The sequence below is a fragment of the Plasmodium sp. gorilla clade G2 genome (genome assembly GCF_900097015.1).
Source record: "Plasmodium sp. gorilla clade G2 genome assembly, chromosome: 7".
In the NCBI taxonomy this organism is placed as follows: Eukaryota; Apicomplexa; class Aconoidasida; order Haemosporida; family Plasmodiidae; genus Plasmodium; species Plasmodium adleri (nom. inval.).
Window position 1 is genome coordinate 231,825 of NC_041699.1, and position 25,676 is coordinate 257,500.

At 16.9% G+C, this 25,676-nt stretch overlaps 8 protein-coding genes across 8 annotated transcripts; 3 read left to right on the forward strand and 5 right to left on the reverse strand.

The window, feature by feature from the left end:
- Nucleotides 1-810: 810 nt before the first annotated feature.
- On the reverse strand, nt 811-4,059 carry PADL01_0704300 (RNA helicase, putative; the record flags this gene model as incomplete). Its single annotated transcript, XM_028681080.1, has 1 exon — nt 811-4,059. One exon carries the CDS (start codon nt 4,057-4,059, stop codon nt 811-813), a length of 3,249 nt encoding a protein of 1,082 aa, XP_028537494.1.
- A 1,076-nt stretch (nt 4,060-5,135) lies between these two features.
- Nucleotides 5,136-5,767, reverse strand: PADL01_0704400 (40S ribosomal protein S29, putative; the record flags this gene model as incomplete). Its single annotated transcript, XM_028681082.1, has 3 exons — nt 5,136-5,144; nt 5,296-5,395; nt 5,712-5,767. The coding sequence occupies 3 exons, from the start codon at nt 5,765-5,767 to the stop codon at nt 5,136-5,138; spliced, it is 165 nt and encodes a 54-aa protein (XP_028537495.1).
- Nucleotides 5,768-7,077: 1,310 nt separating this feature from the next.
- Nucleotides 7,078-8,469, reverse strand: PADL01_0704500 (cysteine-rich secretory protein, putative; the record flags this gene model as incomplete). The annotated part of the gene is made up of 8 exons (XM_028681083.1): nt 7,078-7,158; nt 7,255-7,286; nt 7,382-7,460; nt 7,556-7,617; nt 7,745-7,880; nt 8,070-8,112; nt 8,214-8,278; nt 8,383-8,469. The coding sequence occupies 8 exons, from the start codon at nt 8,467-8,469 to the stop codon at nt 7,078-7,080; spliced, it is 585 nt and encodes a 194-aa protein (XP_028537496.1).
- A 931-nt stretch (nt 8,470-9,400) lies between these two features.
- Nucleotides 9,401-10,489, reverse strand: PADL01_0704600 (ATP synthase subunit C, putative; the record flags this gene model as incomplete). The annotated part of the gene is made up of 4 exons (XM_028681084.1): nt 9,401-9,444; nt 9,544-9,664; nt 9,799-9,897; nt 10,253-10,489. 4 exons carry the CDS (start codon nt 10,487-10,489, stop codon nt 9,401-9,403), a joined length of 501 nt encoding a protein of 166 aa, XP_028537497.1.
- A 2,079-nt stretch (nt 10,490-12,568) lies between these two features.
- PADL01_0704700 (importin-7, putative) lies at nt 12,569-16,246 on the forward strand (the record flags this gene model as incomplete). Its single annotated transcript, XM_028681085.1, has 1 exon — nt 12,569-16,246. One exon carries the CDS (start codon nt 12,569-12,571, stop codon nt 16,244-16,246), a length of 3,678 nt encoding a protein of 1,225 aa, XP_028537498.1.
- Nucleotides 16,247-16,672: 426 nt separating this feature from the next.
- Nucleotides 16,673-22,189, reverse strand: PADL01_0704800 (conserved Plasmodium protein, unknown function; the record flags this gene model as incomplete). The annotated part of the gene is made up of 9 exons (XM_028681086.1): nt 16,673-16,685; nt 16,769-16,836; nt 16,968-17,063; nt 17,159-17,213; nt 17,333-17,432; nt 17,531-17,861; nt 18,016-20,310; nt 20,454-21,262; nt 21,475-22,189. 9 exons carry the CDS (start codon nt 22,187-22,189, stop codon nt 16,673-16,675), a joined length of 4,482 nt encoding a protein of 1,493 aa, XP_028537499.1.
- A 1,163-nt stretch (nt 22,190-23,352) lies between these two features.
- PADL01_0704900 (conserved Plasmodium protein, unknown function) lies at nt 23,353-23,831 on the forward strand (the record flags this gene model as incomplete). Its single annotated transcript, XM_028681087.1, has 3 exons — nt 23,353-23,425; nt 23,584-23,656; nt 23,732-23,831. 3 exons carry the CDS (start codon nt 23,353-23,355, stop codon nt 23,829-23,831), a joined length of 246 nt encoding a protein of 81 aa, XP_028537500.1.
- Nucleotides 23,832-24,572: 741 nt separating this feature from the next.
- PADL01_0705000 (conserved Plasmodium protein, unknown function) lies at nt 24,573-25,071 on the forward strand (the record flags this gene model as incomplete). Its single annotated transcript, XM_028681088.1, has 2 exons — nt 24,573-24,887; nt 25,030-25,071. The coding sequence occupies 2 exons, from the start codon at nt 24,573-24,575 to the stop codon at nt 25,069-25,071; spliced, it is 357 nt and encodes a 118-aa protein (XP_028537501.1).
- Between the last annotated feature and the right edge of the window lie 605 nt (nt 25,072-25,676).

Here is a 25,676-nt window from a genome sequence, read left to right on the forward strand (position 1 = left end):
TATATATAATATATTTATATATAATTTTAGATTATCATAATTTATAAAATAAAAAATAAGTACAAAAAAAAAAAAAATAAAAATAAAATAATAAAAATAAAATGAAGAGAATAAAAAGGAGGAATTATAAACTACTATTAAAATAAATATTTTTTATATTCACATTAAATCAATATTTATTATAATTTTTTAACTTATAAAAAAAAAAAAAAATAATAATAAAAATAATTAAAATTTAAAGAAGTTTATTATATAAAAATTAATTTTAATATTTATTTTTTATATAATATTTTAATTTTTACCTAAAATAAAAATACATTGAAAAAAAAAAAAATAAAATAATAAAAAAAAATAACTGCATATGATTTTTATATGATTTTTAATATTATATTATATATATATATATATTATGTAGAGAACAAAAGTATTCTTTAAATTTTTTTATTATTTATAAAGAATAACATAAAAAAATAAATAAATTAAAAAATATATATAAAATAAAAAAAAATATATAGTATATATATCTTTTATTTTTTTTTTTATTTTTTTTTTTTTTCATCTATTTAATAATAAAATAGAGCAACAACAAAAAAAAATATACATATTATTTATATATATTACAAAAAATAAGAAAAGTATAATTTGTACGTTTTTTTTAAATATAGAGAACAAAATTGAAATTTTTTTTTTTGTATATGTATAAAATAATTAAGTGCTTTAAAACATTTTAAACTTTTCCTCTTAAATTTGATCAACAATATATATGTATATATTTATATATATATATATATATATATATTATTTGTTCTTTTAAAAGTAAGTTTTCTTCTGATATTTTTTTTCCTTAACATTTGCTTCGTCTTCATATGTAGGCATATTATCCAATACAATAGTATCTTGATCATATTGTATTTCATTATTTTTAGTTATATTTTTCTTTGTTTTTCTTTTTTTGGCTAGTAATTGTAATGATCCATCGTTTAATTTATTCATGGTATTATATTCATTACTATCATATACTTGTGCTTGTCTATTTGGATATCTTGGAATTTTTTCATGACCTTTAAGTATACCTTTTTTTATTAATCTTTTTCTTTCGATTTCCATTTTATGATAAAAATATAATTTCTTAGATAGTATTTTATTCTTTTTACTTAAACAATTTCTTCTAGGAGCAATATGTAATGCTTTTCTTCCACCTCGTTTTTGAAATTTTTTTTTTTTTTTAACTATATCATAATATTTACTTTGTAATTTTAACATTTTGCTTACTTTCTTGTTCAAATTTTGAAAGGTAATTTGTTTCTTATCGCTCGTTCTTTCAATTATATCATTAACAATACCTGTAGTTTTTTTATTAAAAAAGGATGTTATGGAATTATTATTTTTATCTAAATTGGAAGATCCAGAAATATTTTTTGTTTTATATATATAATCATTTATATTATTACTTAAGTCATAATTTATTATTTGACAATTATCAAAGGTAACACCTCTACTTAATATATTAGTACATATTAATATATTCGTTTTCCCTTTTTTAAAATCTCGATAATTTCTACTCCTATCTTTATAATTCATTTCATTATGTATATAACTTACCTTATATTCTAATTCTTCTAGGATTTCTCGAATATTCATTACACTCTTTCTAGTATTACAAAATATTACATATCTGCAAACAAACGTACAATTTGTTCCACTATATAATATATTTCCATATAAATTATTCTTGTAATTATTTGATATGTTACCCTTATTTATTTCTTTACTATTAAGTATTTCTAATAATAAAGATACTTTCTCCTTATTTTTACTATTAATAAATATATGTTTCATATCCTTATCAATATTGTGGCTATTTATATTTATTATTTGCTGAATATATTTACTCCTTATATTGTTATTTAAAAATTCCGAAATAGCACACGTTTTAGTAGATGAAACAAAAATGCTAATAGGTATATTTGAATATAATGTATTTTTTATATTTTTAATATTTATATTATCAATATGTATATCTTTTTTTTTTTTTTCATTATTTATATTGTTTTCCTTATTATTTCCTTTTTCTAAGATGGGAGGTAATTCATCTTTTTTTTTTTTTTTTTCTATTTCATCATCAACATCTTGCTGTGTATTTATATAATCATTATTATTATGCGAACTATACATTTTATTTAAATTGTTTTGCACCTTATCTTTATTATTAATACTACATGTATCATCCTTATCAGTACCATCATTCATATGATCCTTATTTTTAATATCCATCATTTTATTGTGGACCATCTCATGTTCATATGTATCTTCATTTATATCCATTTCTTTAATTGCAAACCTATTCCCAGATACCCTCTTTCGAATTTTTTTCCCACCCTCCTCATCATTCTGTTCAATACATTTATCAAATAATTTATTTGAATATTTACTCTCTTCCTTATTATCTTGATATTCCATATCTTCATCACCTTTTTGTAACCCCCCAAAATAATACATATTTGTATATTTTTTAATATGATTAAATAAGAGTTGTAACTTTCTCTCATTAAAAACGTTACATAACGATTCTGATTCTTCAATAATAAAATATTTTAAAAATTTGAAATTATATAAATGTTTATTCTTGATATTTTCCATCTTTTCAAATATTTTATCTGGAGTTCCTATCAAAAGATCGATATTGTAATTTATTCGCTCATTCCCTCCAGATGTTTTTGTTTTATCATTTGTTTTTTCTTTTATATTTCTGACATATTCATACCTACCTCTATAAGAAGTATCTCTCCATATATTTTCTTCTTTATCATTATAATTTCGATTTGTATCAGAAAAATATTCTACGTGGTATTTTTTTATAGATTTCTTCTTATTTAAATATCCTCCACTCAATAATTCAATATTTATATCGAATTGTTTTAATAAAGAAAAAAGCTCACAAGCAGCTTCTCTTGTATTTGTTAAAATTATAGCATATGGAAAAAAAATATTTTTTTTATGTCTTAAACTATTTAATTGATTATTCCTTTTATTTTTTATATAACTATTATTTATATTATAATTTTTATATGTACGCATATGTATAATTCTATTATTCACTTTATATTTCTCATATGATATATTAAAAAAAAGATTTTCATCCTTCCTACCACGAACATATCTTAACCTTTCTTTTTTTCTATATAATTTATTTTTATATTTCTTATAATTATATTTATTTAAAAAATGATAAAAATTTAATAAATATTTCATTATACGTTCATTAGTTTTATAAAAATTATCTAATATAGGAAGAAAATAACTTAACGTTTTTCCACTATTATTGGGGCTAACAATTAGGTATACATCATTAAAGCATTTTTCTTTATTCTCATTCATAGATATAATTTTTTCTTTATCATCTTTCAAACGATACATTAGATTATATCCTTGGTGTGTATTATGGTTACTATTATAATTATAATTATAATCTATATTATTTGCATTTTTATATTTCTCAACATTATATATATTATAATTGTCTGGTATAAATATATTATTTTTTTTTAGATAGTTATTTATTTCTATTCTATTCTTTAATATTTGATTGTAAATGTTATTTCTATTTATGGATATAATACCATCTCGATGAAACATATCACTATTACAATAACTATAATTATTACTATTATTACTATTATTACTATTATTATTATTATTATTATTATTATTATTAGTTTGATAATTTTTTTTTTTTTCACTTAGTAATAAAGGTATCACATTCATTTGTATACGTGAAGGATTCATAATGCCTAATTCATTTAATTTTAAATATATATCAGTTTTAAAATTATATTCTAAAAAACTATTTTTATATAATTCATCTTTTATAAATTTTTCATCCTCTCGTTCTTTCTTTTTTAAATTCCTCTTTACATAATGTTTTCTTCCAATAACACAATTCTTGTTTTTATCTTTGCTCATTTTATTAATAGTATGGTATGTATACCTAAACTGATTCAACATGTTTACTCCTTCTCCTTTCAAAAAGGAGCTCACATAAAACAAATGATTCTTCATATTTTAACATGCTCTCAAAAGGAAAACACATACATACATACATACATATATATATATATATATATATATATATATATATATATATATATATTTATATATTATATAATTGTTGTGTGGTGACCATTATATTATATTCCTTTTAATTTATAAAAAATAGAATAAATGCACATAGAAAATTATCATCATATACAGAAAAAATTATATATATATAAATATATATATTTATTAATTCAGAATAAAGCAGAAAGATTGAATTCTACATATATATATTTATATAATATTAAATTCTTTAAATTTTTATCTATCTTATATTTTTATTTGAATAAGGAAAAAAAAAAAAAAGGAATAAAATAAATAAAGAAAATAAAATAAAAATAAAAAATATTACACATTATATATATATATATATATATATATATATATACATATATTTTTATGTTAAGAACCAAATAAAAATACACCCCCCCATAAAAAAAAAAAAAAATTATTTCATTTTTCAAAAATAAAAAAAAAAAGTGGCACATATATTATTAGTTGTTCATTTTTTTTAAAAATATCTATATATTTTTAGGCATCAACAGATACCATTTTTATACATGAAATAAATATATTTCATGTTCCTATTATTTTTATTTTTATTTTTTTTTAAAGTAGAATACAAAAGTTTTTAAGAAATAGTTTCTTATAAAAATAAAAATATATGTAAATATTTCATATTAATAGAGAATATATAAAAATTATATTATGTGTTCATTTTATACAAAATATATATATATATATATATATATATATATATATATATATATATATATATATATACATGTAGTTAAAAAAATATAGTTTTTCCTTTTACATTTTAATTGTATCATATATTAACTGCACAGATAAACCAAATAAAAATTATAGTTCCATTATTCCTTTAAGAGTTCATCAAAAATGATATAAAACACAATATTATAAAGCAAAAAAAAAAAAAAAAAAAAAAAAAAAATTATCTCTATTTTATTCTTCCTTTTTTCATAGGACAAGAAGGTTCAGAAGAAAACATTCCTCATAATTATACATTAACTGTGAATTTATCTATACTGTAAATTGAAAAAAAAAAAAAAAACAACAAAAAAAAAATATATATATATATATATCAATAAGATATTATATATTATATATTAAATATGCAAAATAAATAATGTACACAAATACATATAAATAGAAATCCATTTTTTATTTCATTTTTACCTTCTTAAATCCAATGATATCAGCTCTTTCTCTAAAACATTGTCTGCATATGTTTATGTTATATTTTCTAATTATGGCGTGCTTATTTGAACATACACGGCTACATAAAAATAAAAAAAAAAAACAACAAATAATAAATGAATAAATAAGTAATATCAGAATATATTAACATGTACATATATAAAATATTGAAATATTCATAAAAAAATGTACTAAACACATATATTTTATTATGTTATAAAAATAACAGTTTCAAATGTTCTTTTTCTTAAGCAATAAAAAGAAGAGATAAAACAACAATGACAATATATATATACATATGTTATTAATTAGTGTTATATATGTATACTTATAACTTTAACATATATATATATATATATATATATATTTATAAATTTTTGTTTTTTTTAATTTACCATTGCCTAGATCCTTGACCATATTTCTTTGGATGAACGTTTAAAATACAACCCATTGTTTCTCAAAATAATTTATTGTATATATTAAAAATAAAAAGAAGGATTTATTTTCCAAAAATTTTTATAAAAAATTAGTGTTCTAAAGTTTTTTTTCTTAATGAAAAAATATAATTTTTGTAAAATATATATTATTGATTATTTTATATATAATTTATTTTTTATAAATTATAAATTTATTTTTAAATAGATAATTATTTTATTAATTGTATAATAAAAAAAAAAAAAAAATTTTTTATTTTTTTTTATAAAATATATTTTTATTACATATATTCTTTTATATATAATAAATGCTCGTTTTATTTAAATTAATTTTTTTTTCTTCCTCATATTAATATTTTATGGGTAATACAAGATTTATATACATATTATAATGTATAATCATAATATTATATTATAAATAATAAATGATATATTTTTTTTATTTATACTTAAAAAATATTATATATATATATATATATTATATAATTTTTTTTTTACCCTTATTATATATTGCTTGTTTTTTTTTTCATGGGTGTAAAGTATTATATATATATAAGTATAAATTAAAATATATATTAATTAATATATGTATATATATATAATATAATGATTATATATATTCGGGATAGATAAAAAAAAAAATAAAAAAATACCATAGAAAAATAATCATATATAATTTATATACATACCTATATAATATATTATATATTTTTATTTATTAATAAAATAAAATATTTTTATGTAAAATACCATTCATTATTTTTTTTACATATAATAAAAAAATGTAGAAAATATTATTAAAATAAAAAATTTTAATTCTTTTTAAATTATTTGATTAATAAATATATTTACAAATAAAATAAATATAATTCAAGAGGTTTTAAAATCGGAGGGAAATATTATACCCATATATATTATAATATAACATACATTTTGTAATATATATATTCTTATTTGTATAAAGTTAAAAAATCAATTAAAAAAAAATTCTTTTTAATTTATAAATTCATATATTACCAAACAATTATAATTTTATAAGTTTCCTGTTTTTTTATTATATATATATTTATATGTTCTGTTCATATTTTTAAATATTTAAAAAAAAAAAAAAAAAAGGTTAAAAAAAAAAGAGAGTCAAGGGGTTTTTTTTATAGTACCCCCACATATATATTATATTATTCACTATATAAACTTTTTTTTCTTTTTTTTTTTTTATACTATATTTTTTAAAAATATATAATATAAAAAATAATTATTTTTTTTTATTTTTCATATATTATAATATTTTAAGTTTATAAAATTATTTAAATAAACTTTATAAATCTCATTATATCTGTGTTATGTTATCTAAATTCTCATTTTTCTTTATATGCATTCCATTATTTAAATCATCCCAAACGTACATTGTCTAAAAAAAAAAAAAAAGAAGAAAAGAAAAAAGTATAGAATTATAAATTTATTGAATAAAATATTATATATATATATATATATATATATATATTACATCAATAGTTCCAACATTGTCACCAAAATAACCTGAAAAAGAAAATATGAAAAGTAGGTAAATATTAAAAATAAAAAAATAATAATAATATTTAAAAAATTATAATTGTATATATATGTATGTATACCTGGCCTATTTGTATTATGATCATATTTGCAAATTAAAATTCCTTTTGTTTTACAACATGCTGTAGCACACCCAAGGTTCTTAAAAATGATAAATCATATAAATAACATGATAATTTTTCTTTTTTTGGTTTTTCTTTAATTTTCTTTTTTATTTATCTACAGTATGTATCTACCTCTGAACTTTTCCATATAATTCTTGTAAATTCAAATATATTATCATTCCTTTTAATACATCCTGTTGTTAACGAAAAAATATATATATATATATTTAATTTTAGCTATAAAATGTAAATTTTTTTTTTCTTTTTTTATGTTATTATATAAAACAATTTATATATTTTATTCTTCCATATTATATATACCTAACTCAAAGTCATAATCATTAATTCCCTCATACCATGTATCAACGGATGCTTCAATATTTTCATTTTTAAAAAAGGAAAAATAGTTTGTATCAACTTGCTTTGAGCTAACAATACAATCAGATTGATCCCTTATCTATAAATAAATAAATAAATAAATAAATAAATAAATAAATAAATGAAAATACATATATATATATATATATATTGTTGATTAAATATTTAATTTTAACAATACAAAATCATTCATATATTGACCAACATTATATAACAGCATTTATATGTATCATAATATTTTAAAAATTTTTTTTTTTAATATATTAACCAAATTTGCTTCGTATGTTGCTATCTCTTCAAGTTTCTTACTCCTTTTAAAAAAAAAAAAATAATAGAAAAAATTAAATATAACATAATAAAATAATGTATATATATATATATATATATATATCCAAATTATGAACATTATAACCATCTCAGTGGTTTCGCTTTATGCTTTAATCTAAAATCGTTATGTCTTTCTCTTATAAAATCCTTCTATACAAAAGTAAAATATATTTTTTCTCGCATATCTTTGATTTTAATAAAATTTTTTTTCTATTTTTTTTTTTTTTTTCATTATTATTTATTTAATTATTTACGTTAAATTTACAAAATTGTCCATTCACATATATATAAGAAGAAATAAAAACAAAAAATAAAAAAAAAATATGCATAATTCCAATCATTAGTATAAATATAATAATTATCTCTTTATAAATATATTAAAATAAAAGTGTGTAATGAAGTGTTGTGGTATTCTCCATTTATATTTAATATAAACGTTTATATTTACAACTTTCTACAAATATATAAATAATTAGTATATTCAATTATGTGAGTGTGTATTTCTATATATATAATATAAATGTGAGAATGAATATACATACTGTATATATATATATATATATATAAAATATACATTTATAATATAATCATCTAAAATAATCATCTGATGGTTTGTTGTCGTGAGTTAGAGAATACCATATAAATTAATAACATACCATTAAAAAAAATACAAAAAAATTGTATATATTTCATATAATGTACATACAAAATAAGAATGTTAAGAAATGAATGTACTTTTTTTTTTTATTATATTTCTATTGTTGTATAGAACCAAGGAAATTTTATTATAAGCTATTGAAGTGTTTAAAAATATATTAATGTAGACATAAATAAAAATTCAAATATATAAATATATATACATAGTTATATTTAATTTAATAAAATCTTAGTATGTTTTTTTTTTTTTTTTTTTTTTTTTTTTATTATAGTGTTACACGTTATCATATATGATAACCTTTTGTTTTTTTTTTTATTTAAAAAAAAAAAAAAATGTATTTAAATTAAATAAATAAATAAATATATATATATATATATATCATATATATATTGAACAATAAAAAAAAACTACTACTATGAATTCATTATGTAAATGTATTAAATGAATTTTTAATTTTTCATATAGTGGAATTTTCGTATTTATATAAATGTATATATATTTATCTCTGCCCTAATAAGCTTATCTATTTTTTATTTTCTTATATGTATTAAGAATATCTTAAACATGTGTGAGAAATGAAAAAAAAATAAATAAAAAATAATATAATATATCCCTTAAGAATATAACAAAACAGCGCTCATCAAAACACAAATGATACCTAAAAGAAAATATAAATAAATAAATATATATTTATATATATATATATATATATATATATATAATCATCTTCACTTATAATTTTTATATTATGTATTACCTAGAAATTCTAAGAAACCCATTCCAATTAAAGTATATGTAAACAATTCATCCTTAATTGATGGATTTCTACTAGTTCCTAAAACCAAAGCCGAAAAAAGGTTACCTATACCTTGAGCAACCTAAATAAATAATAAAAAAGAAGAAAATTTTAATGCATACATACAAGTTATAAATATTTACATAATAAGAATGTTATAATTATAAGAAATACAAATATTTAATTATTATTTATTTTATTATTTTATTTTATTACCCCTCCAACTGACATTAAGGCAATAGCTGCAGATAAACTTGCAATACCACTATCGTGTCTGACACCATAGTGTTTATTAACACTATTCTTTTCATCCTTCTAAAGAAAATACATGGAATTTTTTTTTGTATGCATAAATATAAAAGTTTACAAATATAAACATAATATATAATATATATATATATATATATATATATATATATATATAATTAGGTAAAAGCATATTGTGCATTTTATTATTAATAAAATATATTTTTTTTTTTTTTTGTCTCAAAAGAGTTTTATATTAAAATATATACACAAAAAAAATAATAAATAGTAAATAATATATAACTGGTAAATATATGTGTCCATAGATTATTTATACACGTTTGTTTATATAATTATATAAATAAAGACATATACATATATTTATATATGTTATGCTTTGTATGTATGTCTAATATTTTCATACTTGAAGGAGGGTGTTACAATTTGAATTATTAAGTGATCTACATATAAATGGTGAAGTGTGATAAGATCTAAAAAAATTATTTTCCTTAAATAAGTAATTAGAAATAAAGGATTTGTTCACATTGGTTGTTATACTTCTATTAGAAAAAAAATATCCACTGCTCAAATATGAGCTCTTTAGTTTAAAATTTTGAAAAAGAGATGAATTTAAAGTATTATAAAAAAACTTATTCATCATTTTTAAATTATTTGAAAAAAAAAAAAAAAAACTATAAAAAGTGTGTAACATATAAATATTTTCAAATATTTAAGGCATATATAAATAATTTTTTTTTTTTTTTTTTTTTTTTCTTGATAATTTCAGATGTATATTTAAATTAAAAAATTATCCAATTTTCTTTGAAATTTGTTCAATAATATATATACATATATACATATATTTTTTTATATTATTTTTTTTTTTCTTAGTATTCTATATAAGGGTGTAAATTTATTATAATTATTATAAATTTGTTTATTTTTATGTTACAAGAATAATGTTTTTTTTAAAAAAAAAAAAAAAAAAAAATATGAGGTAATAAAATTATATATATCTTTTGAAAAATACATTTTTTATTTTTTAAAATGTATTTAAAACTTTTTAATTTTTTTTTTTTTTTTAATATAAAATGAAAATATAATAAAATATAAGGTATTAAAATATAATATATTATACGGATACTATAATATATATATATAATAAAGGTATATTCTTTTTCTTAAGCACACCATATAAAAAAAAGATGTACACGTATATACAATACATACATATGTATGCATATTATATATATATATATATATATATATAAATATATTATATATATAATATGTATATTTTTTTATTCTTAAATATTGCCATATATATGTATTATTTATATGTTAATTTTTTTTTATTTTGTTAATTATGTACTTATATGTATTTTATAATATATATTTATATTTTCTTAAAAATATTAATGAAAAAAAAAAAAACATATATAAAAATTATATATTTATAATTATATATATATTATTATATATATTATAATTATCCATCCTTACATACATATATAATATATATAATATATATATTTTATTCATATTATTATATATATATAATATATAATATATATTATCTTTAAACGCCTCATGTATTTTTTTTTAATATTTTAAGTGAACTGTATTTAAAAAAAAAAAAAAAAAAAATTATATTAAAAATAAAAAAAAATAAATATATTTATATGACAAAAATTATATATTTTTTTCCTTTTTCATTTAAAAAAAAAAATTAAAACAATTTTATTTTTATTATTTTTCATTAATATATTTTATATTTTTAAGTATAATCTTACCATTTTCTTTCTGTTAATAAAAGAAGAAGAACATATTTTTTATGATATATATATAAATATAATATATATGCTAAAAATAAAAATAATAAAATATAAAAATATTAAATTTTCATTATTTTATATATAATACAATATTATATTTTTTATAAATATTTTTCTTATTATATAATATAGTTAAATATTTATAAAATATATAAATATAGTATAATATAAATAAAATAAAATATATTTCATTTTAAAATGTGATTTTTTTTTATCGTTATATCTTTAAAGAAATATATACAATTTATATTCAAAATAAAATTGCTTATTTTTTTCACCCAAAATAAAATATATATTATATTTATTGCATTTCATATAATTTTAAATGTGAAAAGAAAAAAAATAATAATAATAAAAATAAAATCAAATAAAAATACATAAAAAAAAAAAAAAAAAAAAAGAAAAGAAAAAGAAAAAGAAAAAGAAGAAGATATACATAATATATTATATATATATGCAACTACCTTTTATCCTTATTACAAAGTTTATAATTTTTTTCAATATCAAACGCATTTGATTATATTCTCATCTACCATATATAAGAGTAAAATGTGGACTGTTGATTAACATTTGTTATATATTTAAATAAGTATACATATTATATATAAATACCCCCACCCCAAAAAAAAAAAAAGAAAAAAAAAAAAAAAAAAATACATCAATATAAATATATGCATTTATATATATCCTTTATATTATCGTATTAGTTTTCGTTTGTGAAACAAAATAGGAACAGATTCATAAATACTACAAAAGTGCGTATATCTATAAAAATATTGAATCTGCACATATATATATATATATTATATATATGTATATATATATATATATTTTTTTTTTTTTTTTTTTTTTTCTATTTTTGCATTTAACATTTATTATTATTTTTTAAGAGAAAAAGGAAAAAAATGCAGAACCTTTTAAATACCAGCAAATTGTGTGAAGTGCTCGAGGGTTCAATCAGCGCTTCAAAGGAGAAAAGAATAGAATGTGAGGAATACTTAAAACAAATAACTAAAGTTGATGGTTATATGAATGTTATATTAAACATTGTGAAGAGTATAAATATTGTAGATGACAATATTAGGATATCAGCTTCTATATTTTTAAAGAATAGTGTTAGAAATAATTATGATGTATTAAAAAAAGAAGAAGTATGTACCTTAACAAAAGATATATATGAAAGTTTATTATATTTAGAAATGAAAGATAAACAATTATATATTCAATTATTTGAAATAATGAAAATATTAATACATAATAATTTTCCAGATAATTTTACTCTATTAGAAAATATTTTAGAAGATATGAATCAAAGAAAAGATTTCCGTAGATTATATGTAAGTTTATATTGTTTAAAATTAATTTTTAAGAAATTAAAAATAAAAAAGAAAGAAAATAATGAGTTATATGTAGATATATTAAATAAATATTTTTATCCTTTGATTAATTGTTTATATGATTTAAGTATGTTAGATTTAAATAATAATGATGTTAGTGAGATTCTAAGTTTAATATGTAAAATTTATTATTATGTAAATGATAGTTATTTAATAAAAGAAGTTATTATATTAGAATATATGGATAATTATTTCAGTTTATTCGATTTTATATTAAAGAATGAAATTGTAGTCACAAATTATATAGAGGATGAAAATTATTTAAAAAAATTACCACAATTTAAATGTAAAAGAATAGTATTAGATATTATAACTCGTTTATTTTCTAGATATGTAAATACAAATTATAATAAATTTAATAATGATATTACCAAAAAATTTTGTGATGTATTCTTGAACAAATGGTTATGTCCATTCTTTGAAGATTTCATAATTAATTTACAAAATTATGATAAAAATAAAAAGACTTTAACAGATGAATGTTTAATATATATATTACAAGGATTATCATATGGTGTTGAAAATGCATTGATATATAAAAATTATATAAAAAATAATTTTGATTTTTTAGTTAGAAGTATAATATTTCCACTATTATGTTATAATAATGAAGATATTGAAAAATTATTATATGATGAATATGATTATACTATGAATATATTTAATACATATGTTGTAGAAGATAAAAAGGTAAGTGCAAGCTCATTTATAAAAGATTTAACTAGATATAGAGGTGTTAAACATATATCAGAGTTATTTGCTTTATGTGAAAATATTATAAGTACCTATAATGAAAATTATAATAAAATTTATAGTTCTACTCATAATCTTACCAATGAGAATGATCAGTTCTCTCAATTAGAAGAATTATTAAATAATGAATATTGTAAATATAAATATGGTGCTTTAAAAATATTAGAATGTTTATATAATCGTTTATGTGATAAGAAAAGAAATATGAATATTGAACAGTTTTTAAAAACATATGTAGAAAATGATTTAAATAGTCCAAACTATTTATTATGTTATCAATCAATTGTAACATATTCTTGTTTTATTAAAAAAGTACAATCATTCACAGATATAAATGGATTATTAAGAAACTATGAAATTATTCTTAATCATATGGGTAGTTCAAGTTTATTAATTAGAGTTGCTAGTGCATCATATATTAAGAAATTCTTTAAAATCAAAAATGAATATTTAAAAAATGCAATAATAAAAACAATTCCTTTACTTATTGAACGTTTATTAAATGTTATCAAAGAAATTAAATGTGAATATATTGTTATGACCTTAGATAATTTAGCATACACATATAAAGATTATATAACACCATATGTAAATGATGTTGTTGTTGCATTGTGTACGAGTTTTGTATTTCTTATAAATAAAAAAGATGTAGAAGCAAATATTAAAAATTCACTAGAATATAATTTAAGAAATAATAGTCATAATAATAATAGTAATTATAATAGTAATAGTAATAATAATAGTCACCATATGCATCATCATCATCATTTTCATAATAATAATGATATAACAATGAATAGTATGAGTGATAATTCTTTTATAAAACAAAAATATGGTAGCATCATGAATGAAAAAAAAGAAAAAAAAAATGAAAATGAAGAATTGGATCTAAATTCTGTAATTTTATCTATACTAACAGCAATTTTAAGTTTATTAGATTCTGTAGATGAAGAAAATAAAGTACAAATATATAAAAATACTATATCTTATTTATATGTAGTTGTTGATGAAACATTTAAATCACCATCTATTGATTATTTAGAAGAAGCATTATCTTTATTAACTAATATAACATATTATTTAGATATAGATGAACAAGTATATAAACGTTTTGAAAAATTATATGATATATTTTATTTTAATACAGATGATAATTTAAAAGTCCAAGAACTAAATATGATACGAGCTAATCCACAGATTATTTTAAACAATGAAATCTTGATTAGTGACAAGAATAGTGATGCATATTTTTATGATTTCATATTTGATTTATCATTTTCTATAGGTGTATTTGATAATATAATATCTAAAGCAACTGAAAGTTTTGTTCAAATGTATAGCCATGAATATGGAATGAAATATATTCATATGGTCTATAGATTAGGTATGTTTGCTTTACATTCTAAAATTGTAAAAAGTGCATGCAAATTATTCTTTATACTTTTTGAAGCTACTGTCAAAATAAGAGGAGTAGATGAATTGATAATACCTGTACTAAATGCTTTTTCTATGAAATTATTTAAACATGATGAAGCACAAGCTGTTATGAATCAAAAAAAAAAAGAATCCTTAGAAAATAATGATGGTGCAGATAGTATATGCAGTGAATACGATGAAGATATATTAAGTAAAACAAGCTTAGAATATATTAGAAAATTATTTTATTCAATTATTATATATAATGTTGATCAATTCTTTTTATTCTTTAATAATATAAATAAAACACCTTTTATATTAATGTTCTTGTCTAATCTAAATGATATCAAAATAAATAATACAAGGAAATTGTATATACTAGCCATGAGTAATATATTAGAAAATATGCACAATTCTAATATTAGTATGCATATTAATGAAATTAATTCATTTATGCTTAATCTAGTTAATATAGCTAATGTATATTATGAAAATAAAAATGTCAAAGAAGACTCAGAAAAATCATTTGATTCAGATACATCTTCAATTGATGATAATAGTGAGGTAGATATAGATGAAAATGAAGATGCTACAAATGAAAAAGCTTATAAATTAATTAAAACTATTGAAGCCTTAGAAAAAAAAAATGATCTAAAAATAAAAATAAAAGATAATGTTACATTAGATAATATCGTAACTGCTCAAACACAAAATTTTAATAAAGAAATCAAAAATCATAATAATAATCATGATGATGCAGATTATGATGAAGATGAAGATGATGATGATGATGATGACGCTTATTATGATTATGATGATTGTTCCGATTATAGTAATGATGAATATAGAAAAGGATTCTTTGATGATATTAATGCATTCAAAATTTTATATGATACAACAACAAACTTTTATAATAAATATCAAAATACTTATAATAATGAAATCTTAGGTAAAATGAAATATCTAGTTGATGCAGATCATAATAATGAGTTACAACAAAAAACACAAGATAAATAACCACTCAAAAAAATTAAAATAAAAATAAAGTAATATATATAAATATAAATTAATAAATAAATAAATATATATATATATATATATATATATATAAGTATTTATTTATATGTGTACAAAAAAAAAAAAAAAAGAAAAAATTATTTTTATATTATTTTATAATTTTTTTACCAATAAAATTGAATATATAAATATACATATATATATTTTTTATGCATACTTACATATTTATGTATATACACAAAACAATATTTTTCTTAATATTTAAAAAAAAAAAAAAAAAAAATTAAAAATTAATTCAAACAAAATAAAACAAAATAATAAATAAATATTATAATAAAATGAAATCTTTCAATAATCATTAAAAGATAATTTTACTACTTCCATTTCTTATGGTGTGAATTATTAATCACATAGGTATTGTTATAATCATAATAATATTCTGAAAAAAAAAAAATAATAATAATAATATAAATATAATATAATAATATATTTAAAGTATTATTTTATAATATCAATTTTTACTTTTTTAAAGTATCCATGTAAAGAAATTTCTTCTCATCACTAATATTTTGATAAGAAAATATATTGACCTAAGGTAAAAAAAATAAGATAAAATAATAAATTAACAATTAACACACACACACACATACATATATATATATATATATATATATATATATATATATATTATTTAAAAAAAAAAGTTCTTTCAAGTATTTACCAATTTTTTCCTCTTTGTAATATCAATATCTGAAAAGTTAATATTCTCATCTATCATCTGCAGTTTTATTAAATTATAAACTTCTTCAATGCACATCTAAAAATTAAATGTAACACATAAATAAATATATTTGTATATATATAAAAGTACTAATATGTCATTTATTATGTGAAATATATATTTTTTCTTACGTCATATTCAAACTTGTCCAGTAAATTTATGGCCTTCTTTATAATATCATTTTTTCTAACAAAGAAAATAAATATATATATATATATATATATGTATATATATTAATGTTCAAATATATAACGTTAATTATATAAATATATAGATTTATTATATTTTATTATTTTTTCTCCTACAAAATATTGAGGACGTGAGAAAGATGGTACTGTTCTTCTGGGCCTCTAATTAGAGCTTTGATTTTGCTCAGAAAATTATTAAAATGGTTGATATAATCAGCTATAAAAAAAAAAAAAATAAATTAATAAATAAATAAAATTATAATCATACATATTATATATACATATATTTTATTAATCAATTTATTTTTCTTATACCTTGCGATTTAATGAAGACATCCGTTTTTTTTGTATGAATATAATTGTCAACACATGATAATAAAAATTCATACAACAATTTAGAACTTAAGGAGGATAAATCAAATATGTTTTTTTTATATTGTAAATTATCATTTATAAACACTAACAAATCATATAATTTATTTAACTTTTCATCATAATTTTCATCTGATTTTAAGTATGTATCAATTTTAGTCTTTAAAAAATCTATAACGATATTTTTCTGTTCTTCTTTACTCATATTAAATAGAAAGTTGAAAAAGGAATCCATGTTATTAATGGCATGTAAATCTTGGTTCTCAATATATTTCTACAAAATAAATAAATAAATATATATAAATATATATATATATATATATATATATATATATATATATATATATATGTATGTATGTATGTATGTATGTATGTATCTATGCTTGTAACATACATATGCCATATGATACACATCTTATAAACCTTACCCTATATATTTTTGTAGATATATCATTCACAGTTGTCTCATGCACATTCAATATGGTTCTCAACTTAAATATATTATCCTTATACATATTTCTATTCTCATTAGTTATAACATCAATGACATACAAAACATATCTCTCAAATATTTTGTGAACAATATTATAATTCGATTCCACAAGTGAAAATTTAACAAAATATATTTCTTTGTCATTTCTTATGACCTTTTTTATAAGATCAAAATTCTTATATATAGTTAATATTTCATTAATATCATCAATAAAATCATTATCATTTCTATATATGTAGAAATTTTCTTTTATAGTTTTAAATATATAATTCGTTTGATGAAAAATACAATTTAGTTCTACAATAGAAGCTTTTTCTTCAGATATATTTAAAAAATTAATAATTTTTTTTAAATATAAATTTTTAATATTTGAATAATTTTTATTCAATATATTGGTTTTTATTGTATCATTAATCATTTTTTCATATTGATCTATTAAATAGATATCATGTATTTCATTTATATTTTTTATATTTAATATAATTTGATAAAAATATAATTCTTTTCTATTATTATATATATTTTCCTTTAAATGAAATAATTTATTTATATACATTTTCTTACATATCTCTAAGAAGGATTCATCATCAATATCATCAAATATGTCTTCTTTTTTTATAATAAATTCATTTAAAGGCATTTTTTTATTTTCCTCTTCTTTCAAGCCTTTTTTTAAATTATGCTTATTTAATAATCCTTCATTAAAATGCATATTTTTATAATCAAATAAATTATCATTACCTATAATTTTTAATTGCATATCTAAATTTTTTAAATTCGTTAATTTCTTTTCTGTACTATCTTCTAAAAAACGTTTTATTATATTATCTTCAATTTCTTTATCTACATCATCATTATCATAATCTAAATTAAAAATGGTTTTTAAAATATTCCTTTCAGATTTATTTTTCATATATTTTAAAACAAATTCTTCATATAATTTCTTTCTATCACTTTTATTAAGAATAATTTTACCTTCATTTTCATCACATAATTTCTCTTTATAAATGTTATGTTTTATGAACTCTTCTTCTTCTTTTAAAAAAGGTTGATTTAAATGAACTTGCTCATCACTACTATAATTTTCATTTCCATCCTTATTATTATTATTATTATTATTATCGTTTAATATATCATCCTTTTCTGATATATTATCATTATTATCTATATTATTATTCTGATCATTTGGTATAATATCTGTGTGTTCATTTTCCTTATAACAGTTGTATGAAAAAAAATGATCAAGATTAAATATATTAGAATTAAATCTAATAAATTTTTTTTTTTTTTTAATTTTCTTATATATATTTATTAAATTAACTATCAATCTTAAACATTTATCTATATTTTCAAGTTTATAAAAGATAGCAATATTTTCTTTTGTCTTAATAACAAAATTCAGGATAATATTTTTTACAATATTTTGTGCTGTCTTACTTGGTAAACTTATACCACGTTTAATAAAATATAAGTTATCATTTTTATTTTTTAATTTCTTAAAAATTAAATTATTAATAAATATTTTATATTCCTTATATATATATTTAAATAAATATTTTTCTAAAAAATTATCTGTAAATTCTTTATCAATATTTAAATATTTTCTTAAAAAATATATATCATTTAATTTTTTCATTAACTGTTCTTTTTCTTTTAATTCTTCTTTCTCATTTAATATTACATCATTCTTTTTTATCTTCTCACTTGATATATCACCTGTGTTTTTTGTTTGACTTTTTAAAGAATTATTATCATGAATAATATAGTCTACACTATCTTCCATGTTTTCATATAATCCTTTTTCTAAATTATTTTCATTAAATATGTTTGTTTCTAAAATGGAATTTTCATCACTACTATGATCATTATTATTATTATCATCATCATCATTACTATCATCATCATTAGAAAAAATGTTCTTTTCTTGATCCTTCAGAACATTATTTCCATCCATTTCCAGTTGGTTTACATTTTTATTCTTCCTACTACTGCTGGAAGTATATTTACACTCATAATCGGTATTATTAATTATATCTTTAACAATGTTCATAAAAATGGAGACGTTTACTTCATCAATAACACTGTTGTTTAGTGTTATGAATGGCATTTTTTTTATATCGTCATACACACTATTGGAATATTTTTTTGTTCTTAATATGGAAAGAACGTATGTTTCATAATCATTTTTCATCTTTTCTAGGAGGTAATTATTGATTATTTTTTCTTTTACCTAAAATACAAAAAAAAAAAAAAAAAATATACACACATATAAATTATACATATAAATTATACATATAAATTATACATATATATATATATATATATTCATTTATGTGTTCCCATATGATACACAATGATATAATTTCAACTTACATTTAAATGAGCTGAAATGTGGGAGAGTAAGAAATAATTAGATATTTTATTATTATTGAAAAAAAAAGGTATCATATATTTATTTTCTCTATGTAAGTTCAAGTTATTTAGTTGTACTACATCATATTTAAATTTAATATTAATTATATAGAAGATATAAAAAATTCTAGATAACAAATCTTTATTTTTATTTTCATTTTTTACATTATACATATTATATTTATTCAATACCATAGTTAATATATTTTTTATATTTTCCTTATTCGTTTTAAATAATTTTTGATATAAACTTATAAAGCTATCAATATATTTTATAATATCTGGATCAAAGATTTCATCAACATATATTTTTTTATTTAAGAAATAAATAAACATATCATTTAATGAATATAATATATCGTTTAATGTATAATTATATTTAGCCATAAACTGATAAATCTTTTTTTTATTCAAATTTTCTATGCCTTCATAAAAAAAATAATTACTAAACAATACAGCAAAGCCATCATCTGTTATAGAAAAATATTGATTATATTTATTTATGAATAACATATTTATAAATAAACAAAAAATAACAATTTTATAAATCTTCATATGTCTTAATCCATATATTAAATTAAAATGATTCCTTAAAAGAAAGACATTATCAATCCTGATATTTTTAAGAATATATTTTAAGAAAAATGATAAAACTCCACTTACACAACCAAAAGAAATATATTTTAGAGCATTAACATTTTTCAAATAAAATGATATAAAACTACACAGCCATCTATTTGAAAATATGTTGTTCTTCTTGCTTAAATGTCCTAAAAAACAAAAGAAAAAATATAAGTAAAATGAAATAAAACAAACAAAAAAAAAAATTAATAAATAAATAAAATAAAAGGAATAATAACAATATGGTATATATAACAAAATAAAGATACATAAATATTTTGTATACACACATATAATTTTTATTATATATATATTAATATATATATATATATATATATATGTATATTTTTTTTTTTTTTACCATTTCTCCATTCAAGAGAGGTATCCTTATAATTTATCAAGTTATTTATATAATAACAATACGATTGTATATTATCATAATTTTTATTTGAATCAACATCATTAAAAATTTTTTTTTTTAAATAATAAGATAATATAAAATTTAAAATATTATAATTTTTTTTTTGTTTACGTTCTTTTTCATTTTTCATTTGATTAAAATAATATTCCATTGATTTCTTTTCTCTATTTACATAACCAAATGTAGAAAAAAATTCTTCTTCATTTGATAATGTTGGTATGTAATTTATTAATTTTAATATTTCACTTTTTCCTTCATCTTCTTCATAATTTTCTACCTTATTTTTTTTTAAATATTCTTCAATTTCTTCATATGTTATATCATCCTCATTATCATCATCATTATTATTATTATCCTTATTATTATTATCATCATCATCATTATAATCATTATTATTATTATTATTATTATTCCTTTCAAACAATTTAAAAGAATTAGCAGATTTCCATCTGTCCCCCCCTTTCTTTTTTATATACCATAAAAATATATTATTTTTTACACGACGAATGTTATTTAAGTGCACAGACTTCTGCACTGTATTACCGATGAAGGTTGTTATCTTATATTTTTTATAATTTCTTAAAGCACAACAAAAATAGTTAAATAAAACGAAAAGCAAAAAGATACAAATATTAAATAAACGATACTTTATCATTTCTTATATTTCTAAAATGTAAAAGACACAAAGGTCTGCAGTTTTAGGGGTAACTGGGACTAAAGAAACGCATCGACGCACACTACAAAATAAAAAAATTAAAAGGAAAAAAAAAAAAAATATATATATATATATATATATATAATAAATCATTTCATATGAATATAATATAATCCTTATTTTTCGTCTTTATATAATTATTTTTATTTGCATTATTTCTTTTATTATTTTTTTTAACATTTAATATACTATAATATGTTAACGCTATTCATGTTATAACCACTTATTTTTTTTTTTTTTTTTTCTTCTTCTTACTTTTAAAGATTAAATTTTATATTCATCACAACCGTTTTATATAAGATGCTTAAACAAGTGGCTTTTAAAAAAAAAAAATAATAAACAACTTTATATATAAAAAAAGCTAGTCATAAGAATGAATAAATATATTTATTCCATGTATACATCAACATAAATATATATTTTTATCATATATAACCAACTAATATATATATATATATATATATTTATTTATTTATTTTACAAAGAACTGCATTAGAAAAACATTCAGTTATTCTTATTATACAATGCTTTTTTTTTCATATTATACATATATATATATAATATTATAATATTATAATATTTTTTTTTTTTTTTTTTTTTTTTTTTTTTTCATACTCTTACAAATGCATTATGTTTGAGCACATACGTTACAATAAATAAAAAAATAAAAAAATAAAAAAATAATAAAATAATAAAAATAATAAATAAATGGAATATCACATATATATATATATATATATATATATATATATATTATGTAATATAATTAATTATAAATTTATATATAAGATCTCATATGACACACCTTTTTTTTTTATTTTATTTATTAAATTTAATTATACATTTCATTCATTTATATATGTACTTATTCTATGATATTATTTTTTAAGCTGATTATGAAAATTTAGTTATACAACTTACATGTAAAGTGAATAAATAGATTAGGAAATTAAAAAAAAAAAAAAAAATTAATAAAATAAAATTTCTCTATTGTTACATTATGAATTGATATATGTTTAATATATATATTTCTATTTTATTTAAAAAAACAAAGGATCATAATTATATTCATAAATTATGTCTTAAATTAGTGTAATTTAAATATGTTATCACATTTGAATAATTCAATAGTCCTTTCTTCCTTTTTTAAAAGTGACATAAAAGATGAAGATGTTGGTAATATATCCCATAAACGTTTATTCTTATCTTATTATATATATATATATATATACACTACATTTTTTTTTTTTTTTTCAATACATATATTTTTAAATAAGATATTTATTTATTTATTTTATATTTATATATATGGGTATCATTATATTATTTTATAGATGATAAAATTGAACAAACTAAATGTGCAGCACAATATAACGTTTTATTAGAATGTCTCGATAGAAATGATAGGTATAAAAATAATATATATTTTCCATATGGAACTTATTAAATATTATATATATATATATATATGTTAATATTTAGGAACTGGGTTAAGTGTCAGGAACCGTTAAAAATATTTAAAAACTGCTACAACGAAAATAATAAAAATAATAAAAATGAAAATAAAGTAATGAAAATATGAAGTGTTATAAATTACTATAATAACATAAATATTAAATTTTATAATACTATTAAAATTTTTAAAATAATAATGAATTATATTCTTTATTTATTTTTATTTATTTATTTTTAAATATAAAAGGGTTCACAACATATAAAATTTTTTTTGTATAATATAATTTATAAGGGTGTCTACATATTTTTAATATTAAATATAATTATTACCCTAGATATATAAATCTATATGTATACTATTTATAAATATTGTCTATAAATAAATACATAAATATATATATATATTTATTTTTTTGTACTTCTTTGTTTTTATTTTTTTAATAATTCATTGTTCTACTAATTTTTTTTCCATTTTTTTTTTTTTTTTTTTTTTGTTCCATCTATTTTCCACATGCATGTGTGTGTAAAACCATGTTTGATAAATAAAAAAAAAGAAAAAAAAAAAAAAAAAATATAAATCTATTAAAAATTGTAAATATTTACAATTAATTAATTATTTATTTATTATTTTTTTTTTAATTCACAATAGAATATGTATATATATATGTATATCTTATGATAGTCTATTTTATTAAAACTATTAAATATTAAAAACAAAAATTTTGGTTTAATCCTTTGTTATAAATGTATATCCGTACCTGAAGTTCTCCTTTGAGATTTATGACAACTAGTCTATATATATAATAATGTTAAAAATATAAAAAAAAAAAAAAAAAAAAAAAAAAACATTATTTTTATTAAAAGAGAAATGGAAGAAGAAAAAAATGAACAATTAGAAAATAAACTAAATGGAAATGATATAAAAAAAAGAAAGAAAAGAAAAAAAAAAATTATTATAAATGTCCGAAAAAAAAGTCAACGCTCCTCACTGTCTACCTCGCAAAATGACGTAGAACAAAATGAATTTATAGAAATAGATAATAAGAAGATTGATAAAAATAAAGTGAACAATAAAAGGAATAATGAAAATAAATCCAAGGATATAAAGAATGATAAAAATAATAATAATATAAAAAATACGAAGAAAATCCAATTCTTTGATAAACAATATAATATAAATGAAGTAAATAAAACATAAAAATTAAAAAATAAATAAATATATGCACATATATATATATATATATATATATATATATAAACTCACATAAAACAATGTATCATATCCCTTTTTTTTTTTTTTTTTTTTTTTTTTTTTTTTTTTATAGGTTGAAAAGTGCCAAATATCTGAATTTCTTTTAAAAAGATGAAACAAGAAAAATTTTGCTTATTAATATATATTTTTATTTATTTATTTATTATTTTTTTTGTTCAGTTTATAATAATTAATCCTGATAATTTTATATCCATGCTATAAAAGAAGACATGAATATATTATAAATATATATCCATTAAAGGGATTATTAACACATATATATATACATACATGTGTATTTATATATGTATGTATTTTTCCTTATTATTTATTCATAATGCATTGTATACCTGTCTTTTACATAATGATTCTATAAATTTGGCTACATACCCATTTTATAGTATTTTTTTTTTTTTTTTTTTTTTTCTTTTTAAATAATTATTTAATTCAATATATATAAATGTTTTTATAATAAATTCATAAAAATGAATTATAAAATAAATACAGAAAATATAAACAAAAACTATATAGGAAAAAAAAAAAAAAAAAAAAAAAAAAAGAAAAAATAACTACATAAATGTTATTATAATGTGTATATATAAAATATATATTAATAATAGTAAAAAGGAAAAAAAAAAAAAAAAAAAAGAAGGAAATTCTATCTATTTCATATACAAATATATAAGTATTTCCCAATACACTTATACGTAATATTTGTTT